At 41.8% G+C, this 21752-nt stretch overlaps 2 protein-coding genes across 6 annotated transcripts in view; one reads left to right on the top strand and one right to left on the bottom strand.

The window, feature by feature from the left end:
* WDFY1 (WD repeat and FYVE domain containing 1) overlaps window positions 1–21752 on the bottom strand; it is a 158180-nt gene that overhangs the window by 134511 nt on the left and 1917 nt on the right. The window contains exons 2-3 of one of the 5 annotated variants that reach the window (XM_073807201.1): window positions 10022–10322; window positions 7445–7494 (exon numbers count right to left, since the gene is read on the bottom strand). In XM_073807201.1, the coding sequence (XP_073663302.1) occupies window positions 7445–7494; window positions 10022–10216 (245 nt within the window). In that variant the 5' untranslated portion in view covers window positions 10217–10322. Of the gene's footprint in view, window positions 1–7444; window positions 7500–10021; window positions 10323–21752 lie in introns of those variants that run through there. The other 4 variants (XM_033859655.2, XM_033859654.2, XM_033859653.2 and 1 more) reach the window with 4 other exon arrangements.
* MRPL44 (mitochondrial ribosomal protein L44) lies at window positions 13426–19831 on the top strand. The gene is made up of 4 exons (XM_004317997.4): window positions 13426–13649; window positions 15250–15718; window positions 18306–18484; window positions 19288–19831. Exons 1-4 carry the CDS (start codon window positions 13471–13473, stop codon window positions 19457–19459), a joined length of 999 nt encoding a protein of 332 aa, XP_004318045.1. The 5' UTR covers window positions 13426–13470; the 3' UTR covers window positions 19460–19831.

The raw sequence follows: 21752 nt of genomic DNA, 5'->3' as shown, positions 1-21752 counted from the left end.
AAAGAGCAGACAGCAAAAGGCCCAGGACTCGATGGCCTGAAAGATACAGGGCAATAAACCGTGCCTCTTCACAAACGTGTCCCCGCTTAACTTCTCAAAGTTCCCAGAGAAGAGCTCCAGTGGCACAGACGCTACCTCCTGCCTTCTACATATGCACTGCGAATCTAGAAAAGTCTGTTGAGAACATGATGCCACACCCTCAAGGCAAAGATGACAGCCAAGACCTCCATTTTATACTTAGGGAGGCAGAGGTCAGGAGGGAGAAAGTCCTAAAATCAAACAAACCAACAGCAGCCTGGATCAGATTCTCCAACTCTGTCTACTTATTCTGCCAGAAGGTGATGAAAATCCACATTTCAAAACAATACCAAAGTAAATCAAAGCAAAGAAGCTTTATATGGTAATTAATTAATATAGAGAACAATTTTTTAAAGGCCATTCAGAAAACTCTACATTTTATCCTCCAAAGCAGTAACTCCTAAACAATAAGGAAACATGAAGCATTAAATTCCTTTTTTTCTCCAAATAAATGCAGAATGTGGAAAAGTCCAGGTCTAACTCCAAAATTCTCACTTAGCTCAAAAAAATCCTGACTTCTGTGCTCAATACGTACAGTGATTCTAACAAAATCTCTCACTACCTCAAGATCAACTACAGTATACGATTCAATATGTAAGTGCTTGAGGTAGCAAGTTGCAAAAATGGGCCCAATTCTTTACCCCTCCCTGCATCCATGCCCTTTACAATGTGACTCTGTAGCTCTTCCCATCAGGAGGTGGAAATGGGCTGCCTTGTGACTTGCTTTGGCCAGAAGAACGTGGTTGTAGCAATGCAGTGCCAGCTCTAAGTAAAGAGGCCCTCTCTTGGAAGCCCACCATGGTTACATGAACAAGAGGGCCTAGCCTGCTGGAGGATGAGAGATCGCACAGAAGAGAGCCCCACTGTGCCAGGTGAAGCCGTCCTCCACAGGGCTGCGGCTAAGATGAGCAGGGCCAACACGTGTATAAGTGAGCCTAGCCGTGACTAGATGGACTGTCTAGGTAACCCACAGGCTCATGATCAATGATAACACTTGTTGTTTTAAGCCACTGAATTTTCGGTTGGTTTGCGACATAGCAATAGCTAACTGATACAATGCCATCTGTCCCAAGCAGTGTATCCTTAAGAATAGTTAGGAATCTGACCTTAAAACTGGAAATAAAAACAGCATTTGGCGTTGACCAAGTGTCAAGAATTTCAAAGTACTTAGTGAACACATAAGTCCACTTTAACTTTTAACTGAGCTGTAGGATCCTCACTTTGCTCAGATGCTAATTTGATTCCCAAGAAACTGAAGACATTACTGTAAAAGCATGAATGAAGTCATTACTCTTAATTAAATATTATTCAATATTTTCATCCTGTCTATCAAGGATAGTAGTTCTGTATGTTCTTTTACCTTACTACAGTAGCTACATAAAAAGCAGACTAAAAACCAAAAGTTTGATTAAGAAAAGAAGTACTTATTCCAGGGAGATTAATCTGATCTGCTCAAAGACATTCCTGATGAGGAGCAGAGAGGCCCCTTTTATTTCTTCTAGTCCCTTTGTTTGACTCTTTCAAAGAGCTGATTGAAAGCAAGTTAAAAATATACTTCAGGAAATCACCAAGTCTATAAAGCCTCATCTGCTTAAGCTACAACATACTAGAGCAAAGACAGATTCAAAGCATGATTTTTCTTCTAAAAATCACTGGCTCTCAAAACAGGAGGCATCTCGTGTTAAGTCATGATTAATACCATTTTCAAACCTGTCACTCCATGAGAGCATACATTTGGTTCAATACATATTATTTTCTGGTATGCTTACCTTGAAAGTCATGCCCACACTTTGATAAACAGATGCAAATAGCACACAAGTGTTTCTGTAAAAACACAAGGCCAAGTTCCACCTCGCCTCGACACATCAGCATTTCTAAAACCAGCCCTTTTTTTTTTTATTGGTATGACTTTCTTTTTTTAGCATCTTTATTGGAGTATAATTGCTTTACAATGGTGTGTTAGTTTCTGCTTTATAACATAGTGAATCAGCTATACATATACATATATCCCCATATCTCCTCCCTCTTGCCTCTCCCTCCCACCCTCCCTATCCCACCCCTCTAGGTGGTCACAAAGCACCGAGCTGATCTCCCTGTGCTATGCAGCTGCTTCCCACTAGCTATCTATTTTACATTTGGTAGTGCATATATGTCCATGCCACTCTCTCACTTCGTCCCAGCTTACCCTTCCCCCTCCCCGTGCCCTCAAGTCCATTCTCTACGTCTGTGTCTTTACTCCTGTCCTGCCCCTAGGTTCTTCAGAACCATTTTTTTTTTTTGGATTCCATACATATGTGTTAGCATAAAGTATTTGTTTTTCTCTTTCAGACTTACTTCACTCTGTATGACAGACTCTAGGTCCATCCACCTCACTACAAATAACTCAATCTCGTTTCTTTTTATGGCTGAGTAATATTCCATTGTATATATGTGCCACATCTTCTTTATTCATTCATCTGTCGATGGACACTTAGGTTGCTTCCATCTCCTGGCTATTGTAAATAGAGCTGCAATGAACATTGTGGTACATGACTCTTTTTGAATTATGGTTTTCTCAGGGTATATGCCCAGTAGGGCGATTGCTGGGTCATATGGTAGTTCTATTTTTAGTTTTTCAAGGAACTGCCATACTGTTCTCCATAGTGGCTGTATCAATGTATATTCCCACCAACAGCGCAAGAGGGTTCCCTCTTCTCCACACCCTCTCCAGCATTTATTGTTTGTAGATTTTTTGATGATTAAAACCAGCTCTTTTTAAAAAGTTCTCAGGGGACTTCCCTGGTGGTCCAGTGGGTAAGACTCCACACTCCCAGTGCAGGGGGCCCAGGTTCGATCCCTGTTCAGGGAACTAGGTCCCACATGCATGCCACAACTAAAGATCCCATGTGCTGCAACTAAGACCCGGCACAGCCTAAATAACTAAATATTTTTTTAAACTTAAAAAAAAAGTTCTCAAAAAAACACCCTAATCGTCCCAAAATAGCTAAATTAAAGCAATTTAACCATCTTTAAATTGTAAACTGATATACAGGGGTTATTCAACAAAATGATTTAAAAGAATACAGAGTATAGCATATGCTACAAATTAATTAAGCCCCAGGCCTGATTTCTTTTAAACTCTGAACAAATAGTAAGTTTGGGGAAATCTGATTTTCCAGTCACTCTTAGGATCACTGATGCTATTTTATATCTTGGTAAATCACCAAACATTTGTGTTACCTACTACAAAGGATATTTTTTCCTAGTGTGACAGTACCTCCAGGGTTACCTACAAAAATGTGTAATTCTGGTAGCCTGGCTGGTTTCTATAACATTAAAATGTTAGCCTAAGAGGGAGAGGAAAGGATATGGTACAATCTGCTTTTATCAAATAAACAGCAGTTTCCTTCCAGCCAAGTCTCCTGAACTCTGCCCTCTTCATTACTGCGGCAGAAAGCAGCCTTTCTCCTTTGATAACAAAGGGGGGAAACACTAGATTTTTATTGAATTGATTATCTAAACTGAAAGGCAGGCAAACTAGCCTCTTTCTACAGAGGAGAATCAGACTGGTTTAAAAAAATTAAAATTTCCACCCCCTTCTACAGTCCAGGGAAGGAATCCGGGGCAGCTTCAAGGGTCCACGACAATGGTGACTCTCAGACTGCAGCCCGTGTCACAGGCAGACTTTTATCCTGGAGGGAAGGCCACTTGACTTGTGCGGTGCTTGCGCCAGCCCCTAAATGAATAGCGCTGCTCCAGAAGCCTGATGGCTGGGTTTCTACCTGCAGATGTTTTCTTTTTTACTTGAGGAACCACTCTTGCTGTTATCTTTTCCTGCTGTTAGGCTTTTGTTAGCATCAAAATTATTTTTTGCGACCTCTGCGCCACCCAGGAGGGTAAAAGCTATCACAACCTTTGAGGAGCCGGGGCAGGAGGATAGGATGGAGTCAGTCAATGTAGGGTCCACGCAACACTGATTCTTGAATTAAAAATAAAAAGTTTCAAACTCTGTTCACAGCCTAGAAGTCTTGAAATGCAAGGTTAAACTAACCTAAAAGAAGCACCGTTGGGGGCCGTAAGGGAGAAGCCTGGTTTTCAATTCTGGTCCATGCTTCTTCATTCCTACCAGGTTTATTTGTTTATTGATTCACTCAGACTAACATTTGAGAGACCGCTGACCACATGCTTTCCTTCTGGGAGTCTGGAATTGCAGCACGTGTGAGGCAGAGGCTGCCTTCATGACCAACCCCTAGTGAAAGCCTTGGGTATTGAGTCTCCAGCCACCTTGCTGGTAGAAGGTATTTCACACATGTGATGTAACTCTCTGCTGGAGGAAGAGAGCACCTCCTGAGCTGCCTCCACAGGGCCAGGACTCTTGGAAGCTCATGCCTGCTTTCCTCTAGACTTCACCCCACGCCTTTCCCTTCATGGATTTTGTCGTGGGTTGTCCCACCGTAATAATAAATCAGGACCGTAAGCATGACTGTATGACAGTCCTAGTGAGTCAAGGAAATTGGCGGTGGCCTTGGCGCCCCCTAACACAGCAGGGCAAAGATTTTTATAAGGGAAAACTTATGACTGACGTGACTTGTAAGTGACCAAATATGGAAATGATGAAAAGGCATAACTCGAAGACAGTTATAAGAACTTAGGTGTGTAAGTGACCCCCCAAACGGTATTATTCTATTCAGACAGGAGAAATTTCATTTTATTTACACACACACACATACATACCCACAGACACAGTAAGCAGAGACATCTTTAGCTTCTGATGAGATTAAAGCAATTAAATGGAAAATAAATGGGAACGAAAACAGTAACAGCCAACACACAAAAAGCGCTTTTATCTGTGCCAGGCACAGTTCAAAGTGCTTTGCATATGAATTCATCTAATTCCCACAAAACCCTATGAGGTAGGTGCCTTTATTATCTCCATTTTGCAGATGAGAAAACTATGATACAGAGAGAATAAGTAACCTGCCCAGGGCCACACGGCTGGGATTCAAACTCTGGCATTCTGGACCCAGAATCTGTTCTAAACTATGCTATAAAAAGAAAATGATCTAACTAAAAGAAAATGATCTATCTAAAACGATAGCTCGTCTTTAGATGAGCTAGCTAAAGAAAACTACTCTAACGACAGAGGAATAAATGCTCTCCCACCCAGGCTTCCCCTTTCTCACTTCTTCACTTTATTTTATAACACAAACGAAAGAGTCTACTTTTAGGCACTGCATGACAACAAAAATACAGCAGTTAACATTCTGGTTTTCTATGTAAACTAAAAACTTCCAGCTATGCCAGGTTTCCTCCTAAGCATAACACTTAAAAATCAAGTTGTTTATTTAAGATTGTTTCCATGTGAACAGTACTAAATACCTAATTTTTCCTTTAAACCGTCTTAATATACTTAGAAATGTCTAAAAGGAAACGAAAAATTAAATAGCTGGTGTAACAAAAAAAAAAGGAAGATGCCACCAAAAATACTTTAAAAGTTGATTTTCTATAATTTCTGTTATTTAACAGCCTAACAGCAACATCCTAAAATATCTTAAAACATATGAGATATCTCTTTGTTTGACTTGGGCCAGACAAAATTGAGTTTCTTGCAGAAATCAACCTTGGCCTACAGGCCCCTGAAGCAATAGTATTAGCACGCTTTTCTCCAAACTCTATTTTCCAAAAAATGAAGACAGCAGGCCCACAGCCTTAACTTATTGATAAGGCTTTTAATAAAGTTTTTATCTTTAAAAAATGCTATCTATCCTTTTCAACCAACTGACTGTCTAATTTTTTGGTGCAGTTCACAGCAAAGAAGTTCAAAAAGCAAACGCATCTAGGGAATCAATTCCTGCTGCCTCACCACATTTCAGTTCTGTCCTGAAAGCAGAGTCTCATTTTCTGTTTCCCTTACCAGGAAAATGACTGCTGCGGTTCAAATTCTGAAACGTAATACTGAGGTTATTACTTTTATGTTCACAGTCTCCTGACCAGAAAGACAGTCATACTCCAGTGACTCAAGAATATTTTTTTTCACTTTACAAATGTATCATGCTACTTTGCATGCTCAAATATTCTAGTTCCAAAGTGCAAGCAACTGAAAACTAAAATTTAAAAATACTAATGAAGGTTTCATGAAGAATGAAGTTTAAGCAAAAGAGCGTAGGGTACTTACTACTTCAACAAAATAGAAATGAATGCATGTGAGAGTGGTGCCATTCTCTGTTAACCCTTCATGGCACAGTAACCCCTGAAGGTTTCTGATTAGACCCCTAAGCTCACTGCCCAAACCATTACCAGTGACACCAGGTCCGATGGAATTAAGCTGAATACCCCACAATGGTTTATTACTCCCTGGGGGGGGGGGATTCTCTGTATGTAGCTCTATCATATATATAGTTTGGTTTTACTGGGAAATAGGTGGGTATATCTAAATGACTCCAGGCAAATACATCCCAGAAGCTGACAAAAAAGAGGACAAAATATAAAGAGTATTCTCTCCCCGTGGGTTTCCACAGGCAAGCGTCATGACAAGTAAACTCTCCACAAACTCTCAGGCCCCGCCCCAGACTTACTGAACCAGAATCTCTGTGTTTTAACAAGATTTATCTCCATGCGACTCTGACGCACACTCAAGTTTGAGAACCACTGTCTAGAGAGACCAGATGAACAAGTACATTAAGCCTGGAGCAGGGTTTCTCAACCTGGGCATTACTGACATTTGGGGCTGCATAATCCTTTTCATGAGGGTCTGTCCTGTGCGTCAAAGGATGTTGAGCGCCCTCTACTCACTAGATGCCAGGAGTACCCTCCCCCAGTTATGACAACCAAAATGTCTCCAGATATTGCCAAATGTCCCCAGGGGGAGCGGGGAGCGGGTGGAAGGCAGAATCCTAGCATTTTACACTTGCTGTCAGAGCAGACAATCACTGACGCTGCCTGGACTCAGGTCTCCCAAGTGTGTAGAATAGGGCCATGGCACAAAGAACTGGGGCCTCAGAGTCAGACCTGTGTTCAAATCGCAGTCCTATCATTTACTAGCTACGTGACCTTGGGTACTTACTCAATGTCCTTTGTGCCCCAGTTTTCTACGTGATCAAATGCCCGTTACAATAAGATGCTTACACCAAATGTTCCATAAAACTCCCAGCGGGGCCTGGGGCAGCGCCTGCAATTAAATGCATTGCTATTTCTGCAGTGAAACAAATGAATATTCACACCACATGGGACAAATAAAGATTACAAATAGTCTCAACTATATAGGTCAAGTTTTAGCACCGATGAGTTTTCAGGCCTAACTCACACAAAAAAACAAACAAAAGCACATCTGACTTTTTAAATACTTTGAATTTTGGAACTGCTGATAAGACTAGGTAACCGAACTCACCTCACAGGGAGATGTGAGGATTGGATGCAGTCTCGTACATTGGTCCACTTCTGTACTGAGAGAGGAAAGGGACTTTTAAAAGGTTAACTATTGTTATTTCTCAAGTACAAATTCTGATCATGTCATTTGCTTGCTTTGAACTCTTTGATGGTCCCCCACTGCTTGCAAACTAAAGTCCAAATTCTCCTGTCCTTTCCCTCTGCCTGGACGAGGGTCACACAGACCACTCCTCTCTCCAGTGATTTCTCCTCGGGGAGGCTTTCCTTGAAACCCAGCCCTCACCCAAGGATATTCCTTCCTCGGTGTCTCCCCAGCACCCAGGAAGTTGAGAGCACATGGCCATCTCTTCACCACACCACCCAGCCCTTTGGAAAAAACAATTTCAGCATCAGTTTTTTCTACCCACCGGTCTAGCATGGGCCCAGCACACAGTAAGTGTCCAATAAATGCTTGTTTGATGAATTAGGGTGGTCAGTGTTCTATTTCCTCAACAGGCTGGTTCTATCAGGTCAGAGGCCATAAAATCAATGATTCCAAAGTTATATAAGGGCAGGTGCTATGACTTTTGATCCTTGTTCTATCTCTAGGGCCTGGCACTCAGTAAGTACAGTATTGCTAAATATAGAAATGAGTGAATAAGTAAATGACTGAAGAATATGACACATTTATGACAATGTAAAAACAAACCAACACATCCAACAACAACAAAAACCCCATAGCCGTGTGTTTTCGTAAATCTCATGAAGTGCAGCACCTCCTGAAAAGAGTGTCCTACCTTCCAGGACGGTCCATGGGCCTGAAACACAAATTAGAAACCTGAGGCCCCTACCCTCGCCTGGTCCAGTCATCTGCCAGGACCCTGCTGTGCCCCAGTGACAAAATGAGCTGATCTAAGGCTCCCCCAGAACACTTCAGTCCCAGAGCAGCTAAGTAATCACTTTCCATAAAACATTAATCAGCACTGCTCCTGGCCAATAATCTCAAATATTCGGCGACTGACCCAACACACGAATCATGAATAAAATATTTTACCGAATAAAGACAGATAACTTGTATAAAGCGTTGCCTGCATCTATGTTCATATCATGCAAATATCATTATTCTGTCCTTTGCCTGTTTTTACATTCCCCTTTTCTCCCTGTGGCTCACGCATCCCTCTCTCTCCCATTCCCATCCTGGTGAGGCACCCACACCCAGGTCCCACCAAGGTCAGCTACATGTAAATTGCCAGGTCACAATAAACTCACTCAAAAGCAAAATGCAAAGGTCAAAGAGGCCGTGAGGGCTTCAGGTTTCCTCTTTCCATTTGGGACAGGCCCCCAAACGTACTTACTTCAAATGTAGATTACAAAAGGCCTCCAGCTTTAAGAGAACAGCAGTACCTTCCTTCTTCCAGAAAGCCTTTCCACTTTTGCAATATCACCATTTAAGACCACTCCTTGCAGCAAGGAAACGCAGTTTCTCTCAATAACATCAGTCGTTTCCTCCAAATTCCCACAGTAAAGCCACTAACCTTTTAAACTTTTAGGGTTTAAAAGAATGCCAAAGTTTTAAAACAAATAAACCTCTCTCCAATCCAATCACACAGCCCTGGGAAGACCAGAGAGCTGGACTGGGGAATCCTGGGGTGCATTTGTGGCATCACCAGTATTTCTGTGCCTCTCCATGGGCCTCAGTTTCCTCTTGGATAGATGAGAAAATCGCATCAGATCAGTGTTTCCCAAAATACGGTGGGCAAGACGTCTTGTTACAAGATACATTTGACTTTAGGTGACACAGATGAACATGTTTTAGCTTTTAGTTTAATTTCTTATGGCAAGTGATAACCGGTTTTCCATTAATAGTGCAAATATCAAGTTATCTTAAAAATAAAAGTATCTTTCATTATTCTTATTAAGTTTTTTCTTAAGAGAGTCACTTTTAGAAAAAAAAGAAACTATTTTGTAAATAACAATTCAGGTGGTCCGAGCTGCTGTGATAAAATAACTGATCTAGGGACCTGGTGTGCGCGACACAGAGGTGTAAACTCCGGCGTAAAGCAGAAGGAAGACCGTTGAAGCCCCGGGAGGTTTGTTGCAAGAAGGGAATCACTGGCACCGGGTCCCGCGGTAACCGGCCACCAGTCCCGGCTCCCAGAGAAAGCGGCTCGGAACTGACCGAGGAGGGGACGCATCCAGCTCTGGGAGAAATCCCACAAAGGAGAGTGCGAGGCGGGGCGGGAGTCCCAGACTGGAGGGACGTGGCGGAGATGCGGGTCTCGGGCTGGCAGAGCGCAGTGGACGCGGGAGGGACAGGTGTCCCGGACTGAAGGTACGAACCAGGTACGGCATACCGGGCGGGAGGGGCGCGGTGGGGGTCGAGACTAGGGAACCCAAAAGCGGGAACCCTGGACGGGGGTGGGGCCCAGAGGCCAGAAAGGTTGGCGGGGGCGACAGGCCGCGGGACCCGGGGGCCGTGGACGTCCCCACGAGAAAAGCGACGAGGCCGCCGACCCCACGGTCCCTACACCCGGTCGCCGGCGGGAGTCCGGGCCGCCCCCGTCGCGCCTCGGCCCCGCGCTCGACCCGTCGGCCCTACCTGTCCTCGCTGGCTGTGATCACGCCGTCCTCCTTGGGGATGAGCAGCGCGGCCGTGACGGCGTCCTGGTGCCCCTCGATCTTGCTCAGCAGCACCGGGCGGCTGCTCTGCGGCCTGGAGTGGATCTCGGCCGCCATGTTCGCACAGCGGCGGCGGCGGCGGCGGCGGCAGCGGTCTTCGCGGCGGGCGGCCCATCAGCTGATGGCCGGGCGGGGACCTGCAGGTTTCGCTTTGGCTCCTCGGCGGTGAGGCTGCCGCACCGCCGTAAGCTCCCGAGTGCTGCCGCCAACGATCGTATTGGCTGGGGAAGACGCGCAACTAAAATTACTTGGCGGAGAGAGGGAGGCCCTTAGGGATTTGCCAGAGACGTGGTGAAACTCACAAAGGTTGAAAAGTAAAGTCATTCACCCAGGAGTGGATTGAGCAGTTGGCGGCGAAGAGGAATTGTCCCCCAAACCAGAGCCTTGGGAAAATAATACTACTACATTGTATCCATTCTAAGAAGCCTTTGTTTGGACCACAGCTCCATTTCAGACATGATAAAGTGTGAAAAAAATGAGTGCAATTTAGAATCTTTGAAAGGCACTCATTGAGGGGTGACTATATACCAAGCACTATCCCAAAATCTTTACACGGGTTATCTCAATACTGATAACAACCATAAGAGGTGGAGAGGTAAGTGCTCTTTTAATCTCATTTTGGAGATGAGAAAACTGAACCATGGAGAAGTTAAATCACTTGCTTAAGGTCACAAAGCTATGAGAAAGAGAAAAGCAGCCCTAGACCTCTAGGAGCTGGCCTGGTACTGTCAGCCAGACTTGGGTGTTGCTAAGAGCTGGCTGGGTGCTCACAGCTGGTTCCTGTGGAACATAAACGTCACTGAACCGAACTTGGGTCCATTAGGCCGCAGCGCAGCAAAGCCAACCTACTGACACAAGGTGGTGAAGGAAAGTACAGCGTTTATTTTCAGGGCATCAAGCAAGGAGAACAGGCAGCGTGCTCAAAAGACCCAACTCCCTGATGGCTTTCAGGGAAGGGTTTTTAAAGGCAACATTTGGGGTGCGGGTTGCAGTTTGTGGACTTTCTTCTGGTTGGTTAGTGGTGAGGTTACGAGTTATGTTTCAGAATCTTAAACATCAACCTCTGGTTCCAACTGGTCTGAAGTCTATGTGCTTTTGGTCAGCCTGTAGTCACCATCCTCCACCTGGATGGGGGGAGGGGTGTCTTAGTTTCTGCAGAATAGCTCAGAGATATGCATCAGACTGCTAGTCTCTTCCTTGAGGAGGAACAAGGACTCTGTTTTATGGCTAAACTATTGTTTAAGCTATCATTACTTTCCTTGCTTGACTGCTATTCCTTTGTTTCTATGTTCCTTCACTCCCCTAATCAGTAGCTGAGTCTGCTCTTTGGAACTCAGAGAACACCTAGTGACTAAAGCCTTTTTCTACCAACAAGAAACTGGGGACATGGAAGGGCTTTTTTGTCCTGCTTGGTTTCAATCCCCCCCTTTTCTTTAATACTCCTCAATGAGAAACTTTCAATACAGAGACACTTCATTTAACATTATTGTGCTCCAACTAGATTATTAGATCATTTATTAGATTATTTCTCTCAAGTAATGGGATATTGCAAAAATACAGTTCCCTGTGCTTTCTTCCATTCCATTTATTTGATTGATATTCCATGAATTTTCAATACTTCACATTGCAGTGTAATAAAAAGACCAATCACAATCCCCTCTCACCTTTTCTTAGAGAACTTGCTTCATCCAGAAATTCATCAGCTTGTTTTGTGATATGTACCAAATCCCTCTTTTCTTCTCTCCCTCCCTATAGGGAACCTTTTTACAAGCTGGAATGAACAGTTCAGATTCTTCCTCTTGAAAAGTTAAGCTAAGAGACCTAAACTGTTGTATGACCTGTCAAAGAAAAATAACAGCTAGACAGTAGTTAATAACAGATTTTATTTAGGAACTATTGTAATGAGGGAAAAGGGACCCCAGCGTACAACTGGGATCAATTCCCCATATAGCATGGACAAGTGGGGATTTGAAGCCAAGGAGCAGGGTGGGTGGTCAGTGGGTGGAAAAGTACTAAGAGGAAACATCAGGGGTAAAGGAGGAGCCTGGCTAAACCAAGTTGACAGAACTCTTGCAGAAGGCAGGCCAGCGTGATCAGACATGACTGGAGGATAGAGAGGCTTATAAATTTGATTGGATATCAAGGGTGATGAGATAATGAAGATGGGGGAGCCTCTCTAGACTGACTTAACAGGATTCTTGCTGAAACTGGGTGATGCAGGCCTGTCAAGGGGGGGGACACTGGAACCTAAGATCAAAGCCTTGTTGAGGAGAGGGCTTACAGCAGCCTGACTGAACTTTGGTCAAGGGAGAATCTTTGCCAGATCCTAACATCAGAGATTCTTGAGCTAAGTAGTAACATGTTGGGTCTGTGTTTCAGGGAGATGAATGTAGGTGAGATGTGTAGGTGAGATGTGCAAGGGAAGAGAGGAAGGTAAAAGACGGATTACAATGAAGGCTGATTACAATAACCTGGGAGAGAGGTAGCCTAAGCCATCAGGTAGCTGCTTTCAGTCTAAACTGAAAAAAGACTTGGCAACTAGACAAAAGAGGGTGTTTGTGGAAAAAGGAACAACTGAAGACATAGGAGCCCAATCTGGGTGAGGAGGGATTTTAACGCCATTAACAAGTAGAGAGACCACAGAAAGAGGTGCCCCTTTCAACATCTAGATGTTCTGCACCCAACTCAAAATTTGATAATTCAGACAAGATTTCCCTTGTGATTTAATATTAAATTTAAAATATATATTTACAGTTTGGTAAGAAAGCAATATGATGATATTGCTAAAAAGTGAAAGATTAAAAAAAGACGTAAGTCCACTGTTCCCATCTTGATGTAGTTTTTTCCATTCTTCCCCCTTTTTTTTTTTTGCTGTAAAAAAGTTTGTACTTAGTTTTTAAATAAAAATGTTTATTTTGGATAAATCAATATGTTTTAGTATAGGGGTCCTAAAACGAAGGCTTCTGGAGACATGCCAGGTAAATATTTTCTCATAAATAGTGGCTAAGACAGGTTGGTAAGAAGTGTTTTCTTTTTTTGAGAATTTAAGTGTTTTCTTTAAACGGGAACAACTTTTTTGTTTTACTTTAATTAGAACGGAAGGAACGAGAGCAACTGACAGGATGAAGAAACTTTTCCAGAAATTCCTGCACCCAAATACCCAGCAGGCCCTGCTCCCCCAAGATAAATTCTCAGGCGCGCAAACACACAAACGTTTGCGCATGCGCACTAAAGCAGCCCAGTCGCCCCACCCGCCGCGCGCTGGCTCCGCCCCGACCTCGCTCTCCTACCCCGGTTCCGGGGGAACTGTGTTACCGCGACGCTGGGCCGGCCTTCTTCCTTCCGCCGTCCATTGCTTTCTTCTGCGCGATGGCGTCCGGGCTTGTGAGGCTGCTGTTGTGGAGGCCTCGCTGCCTCCTGGCACCGGCCGTACCTGTTCTCGCCCCGCCGATTCGGGGAGTGAAGAAGGCATTCCGCGCCGCCTTCCGCTTCCAGAAGGAGTTAGAGCGGTGGCGCCTGCTTCGGTGCCCGCCGCCGCCCGTGCGCCGGTAGGAGCCGCCTCAGGACGGGGTAGGGGTGGCGGTTGGGTACCTTGGCCTCCCCTCCCCGCAGCTTCGGCCAGGCGGCGGGAAGGATTGCTCACTGCTGTTGCGCTCCTGGCTTGACCCTAGTTGTGCGATAGGGACACCCGCGGGACGTGGACGCGTGGCCGAGGCAAAGGGAATGGTGGATTTCTGCTAAGGGGTTGGGCGCGTGGCTGCCCCCGACGCTTTCGGAACTCCCATTTAGAATCCGAAAGTTGTGGAAAAGTTGTGAGAAATGAGGCCGGCTGGAGGGTAATCTTTATCTGGGCTTGGATGTTGTAGCCCCTGCTTTGTGATGATGCCTGCGAATTCTTTGGGTACGGACAAGAGGGAAGAAAGCACTCTACAGTATTGCGATTTAGGGCAAGAAAAAATTACACAATCACAAGCTCACTGTCCAGAGAAAAAGGAAAACGGTTTGGCTTTAGGTTTCTGCCGAAATTAACCTTGTTCCAGTAGTAGAAAATCTGGTAGGAATAGACGCAGGTCTTTATAGCTTCAAAAAATACCCTACTATGCATGAGGTTTTGCACCTTTTTCTCTTTAATAACGTGTCTTTGACATGTAGTTGTGGCTATACAGGTTGATGCACCGCACTCTTTTATGACTCCATTTATGGTTCTTTGATTTCCATACTGTTGCTATTACAACCGATGAAACAGTGTACACCTGTTAGTTACATCGACGTAACAGCTTTGAAGTTATTACTGTTTTGGAAATTTAGTATGAAAATTTGATAGGTACTTTAATGTTGCCCTCCAAAAAAAAAGGTTGATCCGGTTTGTACACCTACTAGGAGGTGTATACGTGTTCATAGTCCTGTATACTCTCCACACAGAATATTAAGTTCTTTCTAAAAAGAAAAATAAAATAATGTTTCTTCTTAATTCACATTTGATTATTGTGAGGTTAGTCACTTTAGGCTTTTATAGGTGGAAGAAACTTTATGGATTGTATAGATTATATACATCGTATGACTTACAGCCCATATCTTTATACTTTGCTGCACTTTTTTACTTAAAAGAGTTTTATTTTCGATTTATTGTCTTTATTTTTAAAAAGACCTATTAATAATTCTTGAGAATGATTATGAACTTTTAACCTATTTGTAATATTGATACTAGATTATTTAATTGCTAATTTAAATGGTGGTTTTCAAAACTTAAAATAATAAAATACAAGATAAATATAATATACTTACTGTTTATGGGTTGACCCTATGAAATTATAATTTGTATTTCATATCTAAGTATGAAGCGTAGTCCCATTTAGAGCAGAAGTAAAGAACCTAAAAGTTAGGATAATGGCTTAGTCTCTGATGTTGAAGAACCACTTTGATGTGGCATTTGACTCAAAGGGAAAATTAATCTGGCAAAGAACCACAAGTAATCACGTGACATAAGTTTTAATTTTCAGAAAATCAGAGTCTGGAATTTGAATGAAACTCAGTATTTTTAAATCTCCTTTATATAATTAATAAAATTGCATCACAATGAAAAATGTTTGCATCATAGTAACATCTTGTTGTTCTCTTTACCATCTATCTTCTGTTTTACATTTTCAGTTCAGAGAAGCCCAACTGGGATTACCATGCTGAAATGCAAGCATTTGGCCATCGGTTACAGGAAACCTTTTCCTTAGATCTTCTCAAAACTGCATTTGTTAATAGCTGCTATATTAAAAGTGAGGAGGCCAAACGCCAAAAACTTGGAATAGAGAAAGAAGCTGTTCTTCTGAACCTTAAAGATAATCAAGAACTATCTGAACAAGGGACATCTTTTTCACAAACTTGCCTCACACAATTTTTTGAGGACGCATTCTCAGACTTACCCACTGAAGGCGTTAAAAGTCTAGTTGACTTTCTCACCAGTGAGGAAGTTGTGTGTCATGTAGCTAGAAACTTGGCAGTGGAGCAGTTAACGTTGAGTGCAGAATTCCCAGTCCCCCCAGCTGTGTTAAGGCAGACTTTCTTTGCAGTGATTGGAGTCCTGTTACAGAGCAGCGGACCTGAGAGGACTGCACTTTTCATCAGGGTAGGTGATTGTTAATTGCACACTCTGGGACATGCTTGAGGTAGACAGAAAGAAAAGTTTCTTTTTATACTTAATGTCCTTGCTCTGTGACCTTGGCAGGTTACGTGTGAGTTTTTCTCCCTGCCCAAACTGAGAAAGACCTAAAGCTTTTTTATGGTAGTGTCTTAATTATTCCAGTTGTCTCTTACTGAGGACAGCATCAGAGGTGAATACTAAATTCTGGGTTGTGAGTTCGTAAGCACTGCAAGCCATGTCTTTAGCTTTACATCCTCAGGTACAAGGGTAGTGCCTACATGGTAGATGCTCAGTAGATGTTTAGTGAATGAATGAGTCCAAAGAACACTATTGGAGGGGCTAGTATGGTTAGGGAGTCCATGCTTAAGTACTAGCTGCTGTTCTGTTCTTCTAAAGTGATAAAATCTTGGATTTCTGAGTCCCTATGATGTATACCTAACTCCTTGTTAGCCAGTAGCTTGGCTAATTAAAATAATTAATAATTGGTATGACTTAACTCCACTGTCCTTTTAGAATTGTTAACTGGGAGAAGTTTCATCCTTTGCTTTTGGATGAAAACACGAGTTTTTGGTCTTTCTTACATAATGCATAGTCCAGGCAGTCACTTCAATTCACAAAAACAGTCTTGATTCAGACCTTTGAACCTCACGTGTTTTAAACCAGCATCCCTTACTGTTGGAATCTATTTATTTAGTTTTGACACTGATCATTTTGATCAAGAAGGATACCTGTGTTGACCAACACTCAGACTTCATTCATAGATGAGACCTGTCTTCCTCCTTCCCCAACCAGGGCTTATAATAGGTAGGCTACCTGTTTGCCTTTGGGAAGCAGGTATGTTAAGTGACCCCTCTGGAGTGGGAGCTGAGGGAAAGAAGGAAAGCAGAAGATATTTACTTGATGTCTGTAAACTGGTTTAGTGCTTTCTGAGCCTGATCAGTGTTTAAAACAGACTCTAGTGAGCATTTTGTTCTCTGCTGGAACCTCGTAACCAGGTTCCTTTACATGGGTGTTGGCTGTCAGCTTCTAGTTTCCTGGGTGGGATTCCTCCCAAAATGACATCCCTTCTGTGAGTTCCACGTCAGGCCTTAAGGATTTGTGTACCTCTGAGATCAGGTGCAGACTTCACCCCACCACTGCAGGCAGCTTCTGCCCGCCTGTTGAGCAGGCATGTGTGTTGGCTGCCCGTTGACTGAACATCACTTGCCTCAGATTCAGAAGCCAGTGGACCCTTTGAAGCCCTCTAGGCTTAAGGTGAAAAGGGGAGCCTCTCCTGCCCCTTCCTCCCCCTGCAATTAAATAGCTTTTCCTAAAGAAATTCTGACAAAATCTTCCCTTGATTTCCATTCTCTCCCTATCACTATAGCTTATGTAGAGGCTAGAACTGCCTAGTTTTCAGTCACCTTTTTGAAATTTTCACAGGGTAGTCATGAGACCATTTTGGAAATACTTGTTTACCATATTTTAGTGCCTCTGTTGACAGTTCCAATTGTAGATCCTAGTAGAGTCAGATAATTCAGATAGCCATGTCTAAGTCAAGAGCTTTGATATCTCCCATAGGAGAACTGACTGCATTGGTGATACAGTGGTGAGTGTAGCTGCCTTCCATAGTAGAACTGACAGGTTTGAGTTGTCTTATTTCATTCATGTGTCCACCTAATATTTATTGTCTGCTGTGTGCCGGGCACTGTGCTGAGCACTGAAGCCCGAGCTTAGTAGCATTCGATCCTTGCCTTCAGGGTCCTACTCACAGCTCATTAGAGGTAGAGTGGAATGTGGGCGGTGCTCCCACTTATTGTAAGGAGGAGAGGGAGCTCAGGAGGCAACAGCTAACTCTAGCAGGGCTGGGGAAGCTTTACGGAACTGACACCTGCCCCAAGAAGGTCATTCCAGGAAGAAACCTTGAGGATGAGCTTCTGCTCTAGGACCTGCAAGTAATTTTGTGTGGTCAGATCATTTTGTATCTGGGGAAATGGGAGATGGGTCTGGACCTTTTAGAGCCAGTGTGGGGAAGATCTTTTGAAACTGTGCATCAGTATTACCATCACTGAGAACGTGCTCGAAATGCAGACTCTCAGGCAACACCTCGGACTGCTAATGCGTATCCCTGGGAGTGTGGCCTAGGAATCTGCTTTAACTAGGTCTCCAGCTGATCCTTAAGCACCCCAGAATTTGAATTTGAGCAGCACTATTTTTAGCCATGCTGAGGAGTCTGTATTTGATGGTCTAGTAAAGGCTAATGTGGAGACAGCTGGAGAAGCTCTAGGTAGGAGATCTTCATGATCAAATGTGCATTTACTTGTTTATTTTGATTTACAGTATTAATTTCAGGTGTGCAATATGGTGATTCAATATTTTTATAGATTATACTCCACTTAAAGTTATTATAAAATATTGACTATATTCCCTGTGCCATACAATATATCCTTGTGGTTTATTTATTTTATACATAGTAGTTCTTATCTCTTAATCCTGTTAAATTTTTAAATTTCTATAAAAAATGTACTTTGAATTATGGTCCTTATTTTCTTTATACTAATTTAAATGTATCAATTGTATTTTTTATATGCAGGACTTCTTAATTACTCAAATGACTGGAAAAGAACTCTTTGAGATTTGGAAGATAATAAACCCCATGGGGCTACTGGTAGAAGAATTGAAGAAAAGGAATATTTCAGCTCCCGAATCTAGACTTACTCGGCAGTCTGGAAGCACCACAGCTTTGCCTGTGTATTTTGTTGGCTTATACTGGTTAGTAAACTTTTAATCTTACCTTCATAATATTGATCAGAAGCCTTAAAAACTGGCTTTTCACAATTTCTTATTATAACCTCTAATTGCATTAAAAGATTTTTTAAAAATCTCATTCCCATGGTTATCTAGTCACTACTTCCTTTCCTGCATAGTAGCTTTTGTTAACCAACTATTCACTGTAGAATTTCATGGAGTATCTGCTAATATAAATGTTTCTGTAAAAAAATGTTGACTCATAAGTATTACAGATTTAACCGCAATCCACACTTGTAACAGCTTCAATTGAGCCTAGAACTGGGAAAGAAAAGAAACTAAACGTTGTCCACCAAAAATGTATAATTCACCCATGCTGAGAACATTTTTGGTTTCTTAGTAACAGTTGACCTGCCTCAAATTGATTTCAGGTGGATTGAAGTGTTAAATGTAAACTGTGAATATCTAAGGTAACTAAAATTTAGGTAAATATTTTTCTGATCTTTATGTGATGTAGGACTTTATAGGTAGAAAGCAATGGAAGACATCACAAAGGAGAAAACTGATAATGTTTTAAGAAGTTTCTTCTTTAGTTTTAATTGAAGTGCAAAGCAAAATGAGATACTCTTGCTTATCAGATTGGCGAGCTTTAAACACATCCTTTATCAGCAGTTCATACACTGATGGTAGAAAGAAAAAAAAGCGCAGTATTTCTGTTACTTCTGGTGAATATTGTTGCCAAAATTAGATCAGGCAAAACTGATTTGTGCACTTTGTTTTATGATGCACCATGTAATTTTAGGCTACTGTTGGGTTTTTTTTCCTAGTGATAAAAAGTTGATCGCAGAAGGACCTGGGGAGACAGTAATAGTTGCAGAAGAAGAAGCTGCTCGAGTGGCACTTAGGAAGCTCTACGGGTTCACCGAGAATCGCCGGCCCTGGGACTATTCCAAGCCCAAAGAACATGTGAGAGCAGAAAAGACCATCACTGCCAGCTAGCCAGCCAGAGATGTGGCAGCCTGAAATTTGTAAGCAAAACAGCGAGACAAATGTCAAAAGACATCCAAAGCTGGACATTTTTTAAATTGTAAAGAAATATATCTTATTCCTCATACTGAGTTCCTAAAATTAAACAAGTATTGATATTTATCAGGTCACTTTTCTTTTCTTTTTAATCACTTTTGTTTTGTCAAAGGTCTTTTTTGTTATTTTTCTGATAAATTTTAACTAAAGTTCTTGATTTTATTATTGTAAATATTTAACTTGTACAGTTAGGTGTATTTTATTCCCTTCTAGCTTTGAAGTATCATAATTTGAATATATGTTTTATGTGAAGTTTGCTGTAATGTCAATAAAAAAGTTACTCTTTAAGTGTTTCATTGTAGCTTAATTTGCTATACCCAGGTTAGTGAACTTTGCCTCCCTAGTATGACTTTAGCTAAAAAGTAATGTTACAACTCTTAACCTTTAGAAATGTAAGGGGCTGATTATAATAATTAGGCATTTACATGAACTGTAGATTCTGTCTAGGTTTAAAATTCTGTATACTAATTAATTTCATAGTTATTCAATAGCTATAAAACGAATGGCAGGGAACATACGTTTTATGCTTTTAAAATAAAACAGAAATCAAAAGCAGCTTAAAATGTTGAAGCTAATGGAAAAATAGGGTATGTATTTATCAATTAGTATTCCATAATCATCATCATACCTACCATGTACCAAGCACTCTTCTAAGTATTTTATTATAACACGTTTAATTCAGTAGAGGACAAATCTTAAGAGTGTGTCCTTCTGGTTCTTTAATCCTTTGTGTTCAATTCAGTAATCCTGCAAATTCCCTTTGATTTATTTCTTTTCAACTTTTTGGCAACAGTAATAATTTTTAGTTTCAGTCTGCCAGTAGTCACTCCCAGAGGTTAACAAGAAAAGTGGGAGTTGAGAATAGAAAAGTGGTAAAATGTTTAAACTGACAGCACTTTTGCCATGAAATCTTTTTTATAAGGGAAGATGAAGGATCTTTGCAACTCCTTTCCTGAGACTGGTTAGGAAAGTGGACTTAATATTATATGTAAGAAGGCTCACAGCTATGACAGTTAACACAGAGACTGCATTTGGAGGGACGTTTGAGAATGACCTAGTTGGCAGAATTAGTAGGCTAAATGTAAACTATTTCACCTTTCTTTTGAGAGTAACTGCAACTCCTAATAATTCAACACAGGGATAGAGGACCAAATCCAGTAGTAAAATGCTACTCTTATGCGTATCATCCATGACAAGTAAACCTGACTTGATAAGCATCTCATTGACACCATAGGAGGAAAGAGATTATAGAAAGTTTCTGGGACGCAAAAGATGGTACATGTCCTCCAACCACTTAGTCATCCAGCATGTGCAAAATGTCAGATTCCAGCTAGAGCAGTGTTCTAATTTTATTTTAGTTGAATATTTTTTTGAAAAGTCTGGAGAACTCAGTAGCAAACTCAGTAAAATCCTTTTTTTTCCCCCATAAATTTGTGCTGATATTTCTCCTGTTGAGGGTAGTTTGTAGGACCTTAATCTATAAGGTTGGAGGTTTTCAAGCTTCTAAACTTGAATGCTTTTAGATTAACATGTGGAGCAAATCTAGCTCTAGTTCATGAAAACTGCTTCGCAAGAGATCCAAATGCCTTGAAAAAGAATGATTTCAACACAATTCTAAAGTCTTAGAACCTAAATTAAGTTACACCTCTTAAAAGCACCCATTAAAACATGATGGACTAGAACACAGAAAACACATAATACGCTTTTGAAACACTTCTGTGTGAAATAGCTTGAAACTTGGAACCAACCTGGACAATTACTTAATTTGCTGTATGAGAATAAATACTGCATAAGTTTGATGTGTGGGCAAGAGGAACACGTGGGTCTGAGGGTGTTGCCAAAGGGGGTTTGTACCCAAGAGCGTTCAGTGACCATTCGGAGAACTCCTGTTTGACTAAAGTCTAATCCATGTTGAGAAGACAGTCGTTATGACCATAGGAAGTTGGTGGGATATAAAAGCACTGATGCTTAACCTTGGCAGCAGAGACAGACATTTAAAGTCATTTGCTTTGAAATTCTGACACTCTTTCCCACCCTCCAGTTTCCTAAGCCCAAAATACAATTGCTCCAAAAAGCTTCCTTAGCCAAAAATGTTGATTGATATCTACAGACTCAATTATACAAGGCTTATTCTTTTTAGTTCATATTATGTTTTTATTATATACATATGTAAAATAGGGCATATTATTCTCAAAAGTGTTTTATATGG

This window comes from Tursiops truncatus, chromosome 7 (genome assembly GCF_011762595.2).
Source record: "Tursiops truncatus isolate mTurTru1 chromosome 7, mTurTru1.mat.Y, whole genome shotgun sequence".
Classification (NCBI taxonomy): Eukaryota; Metazoa; Chordata; class Mammalia; order Artiodactyla; family Delphinidae; genus Tursiops; species Tursiops truncatus.
Note: the sequence above shows the minus strand (reverse complement) of the source record. Positions and strands in the feature narration are given on the sequence as shown.

What these genes read in the sequence shown, in the direction of transcription:
- MRPL44 (XM_004317997.4), top strand. Translation starts at nt 13,471, where the DNA reads ATGGCGTCCGGGCTTGTGAGGCTGCTGTTGTGGAGGCCTCGCTGCCTC. An exon ending in CCGCCGCCGCCCGTGCGCCG is followed by an intron (nt 13,650 to 15,249) that starts GTAGGAGCCGCC and finishes TTACATTTTCAG; the next exon opens with TTCAGAGAAGCCCAACTGGG. An exon ending in GGACTGCACTTTTCATCAGG is followed by an intron (nt 15,719 to 18,305) that starts GTAGGTGATTGT and finishes TTTTATATGCAG; the next exon opens with GACTTCTTAATTACTCAAAT.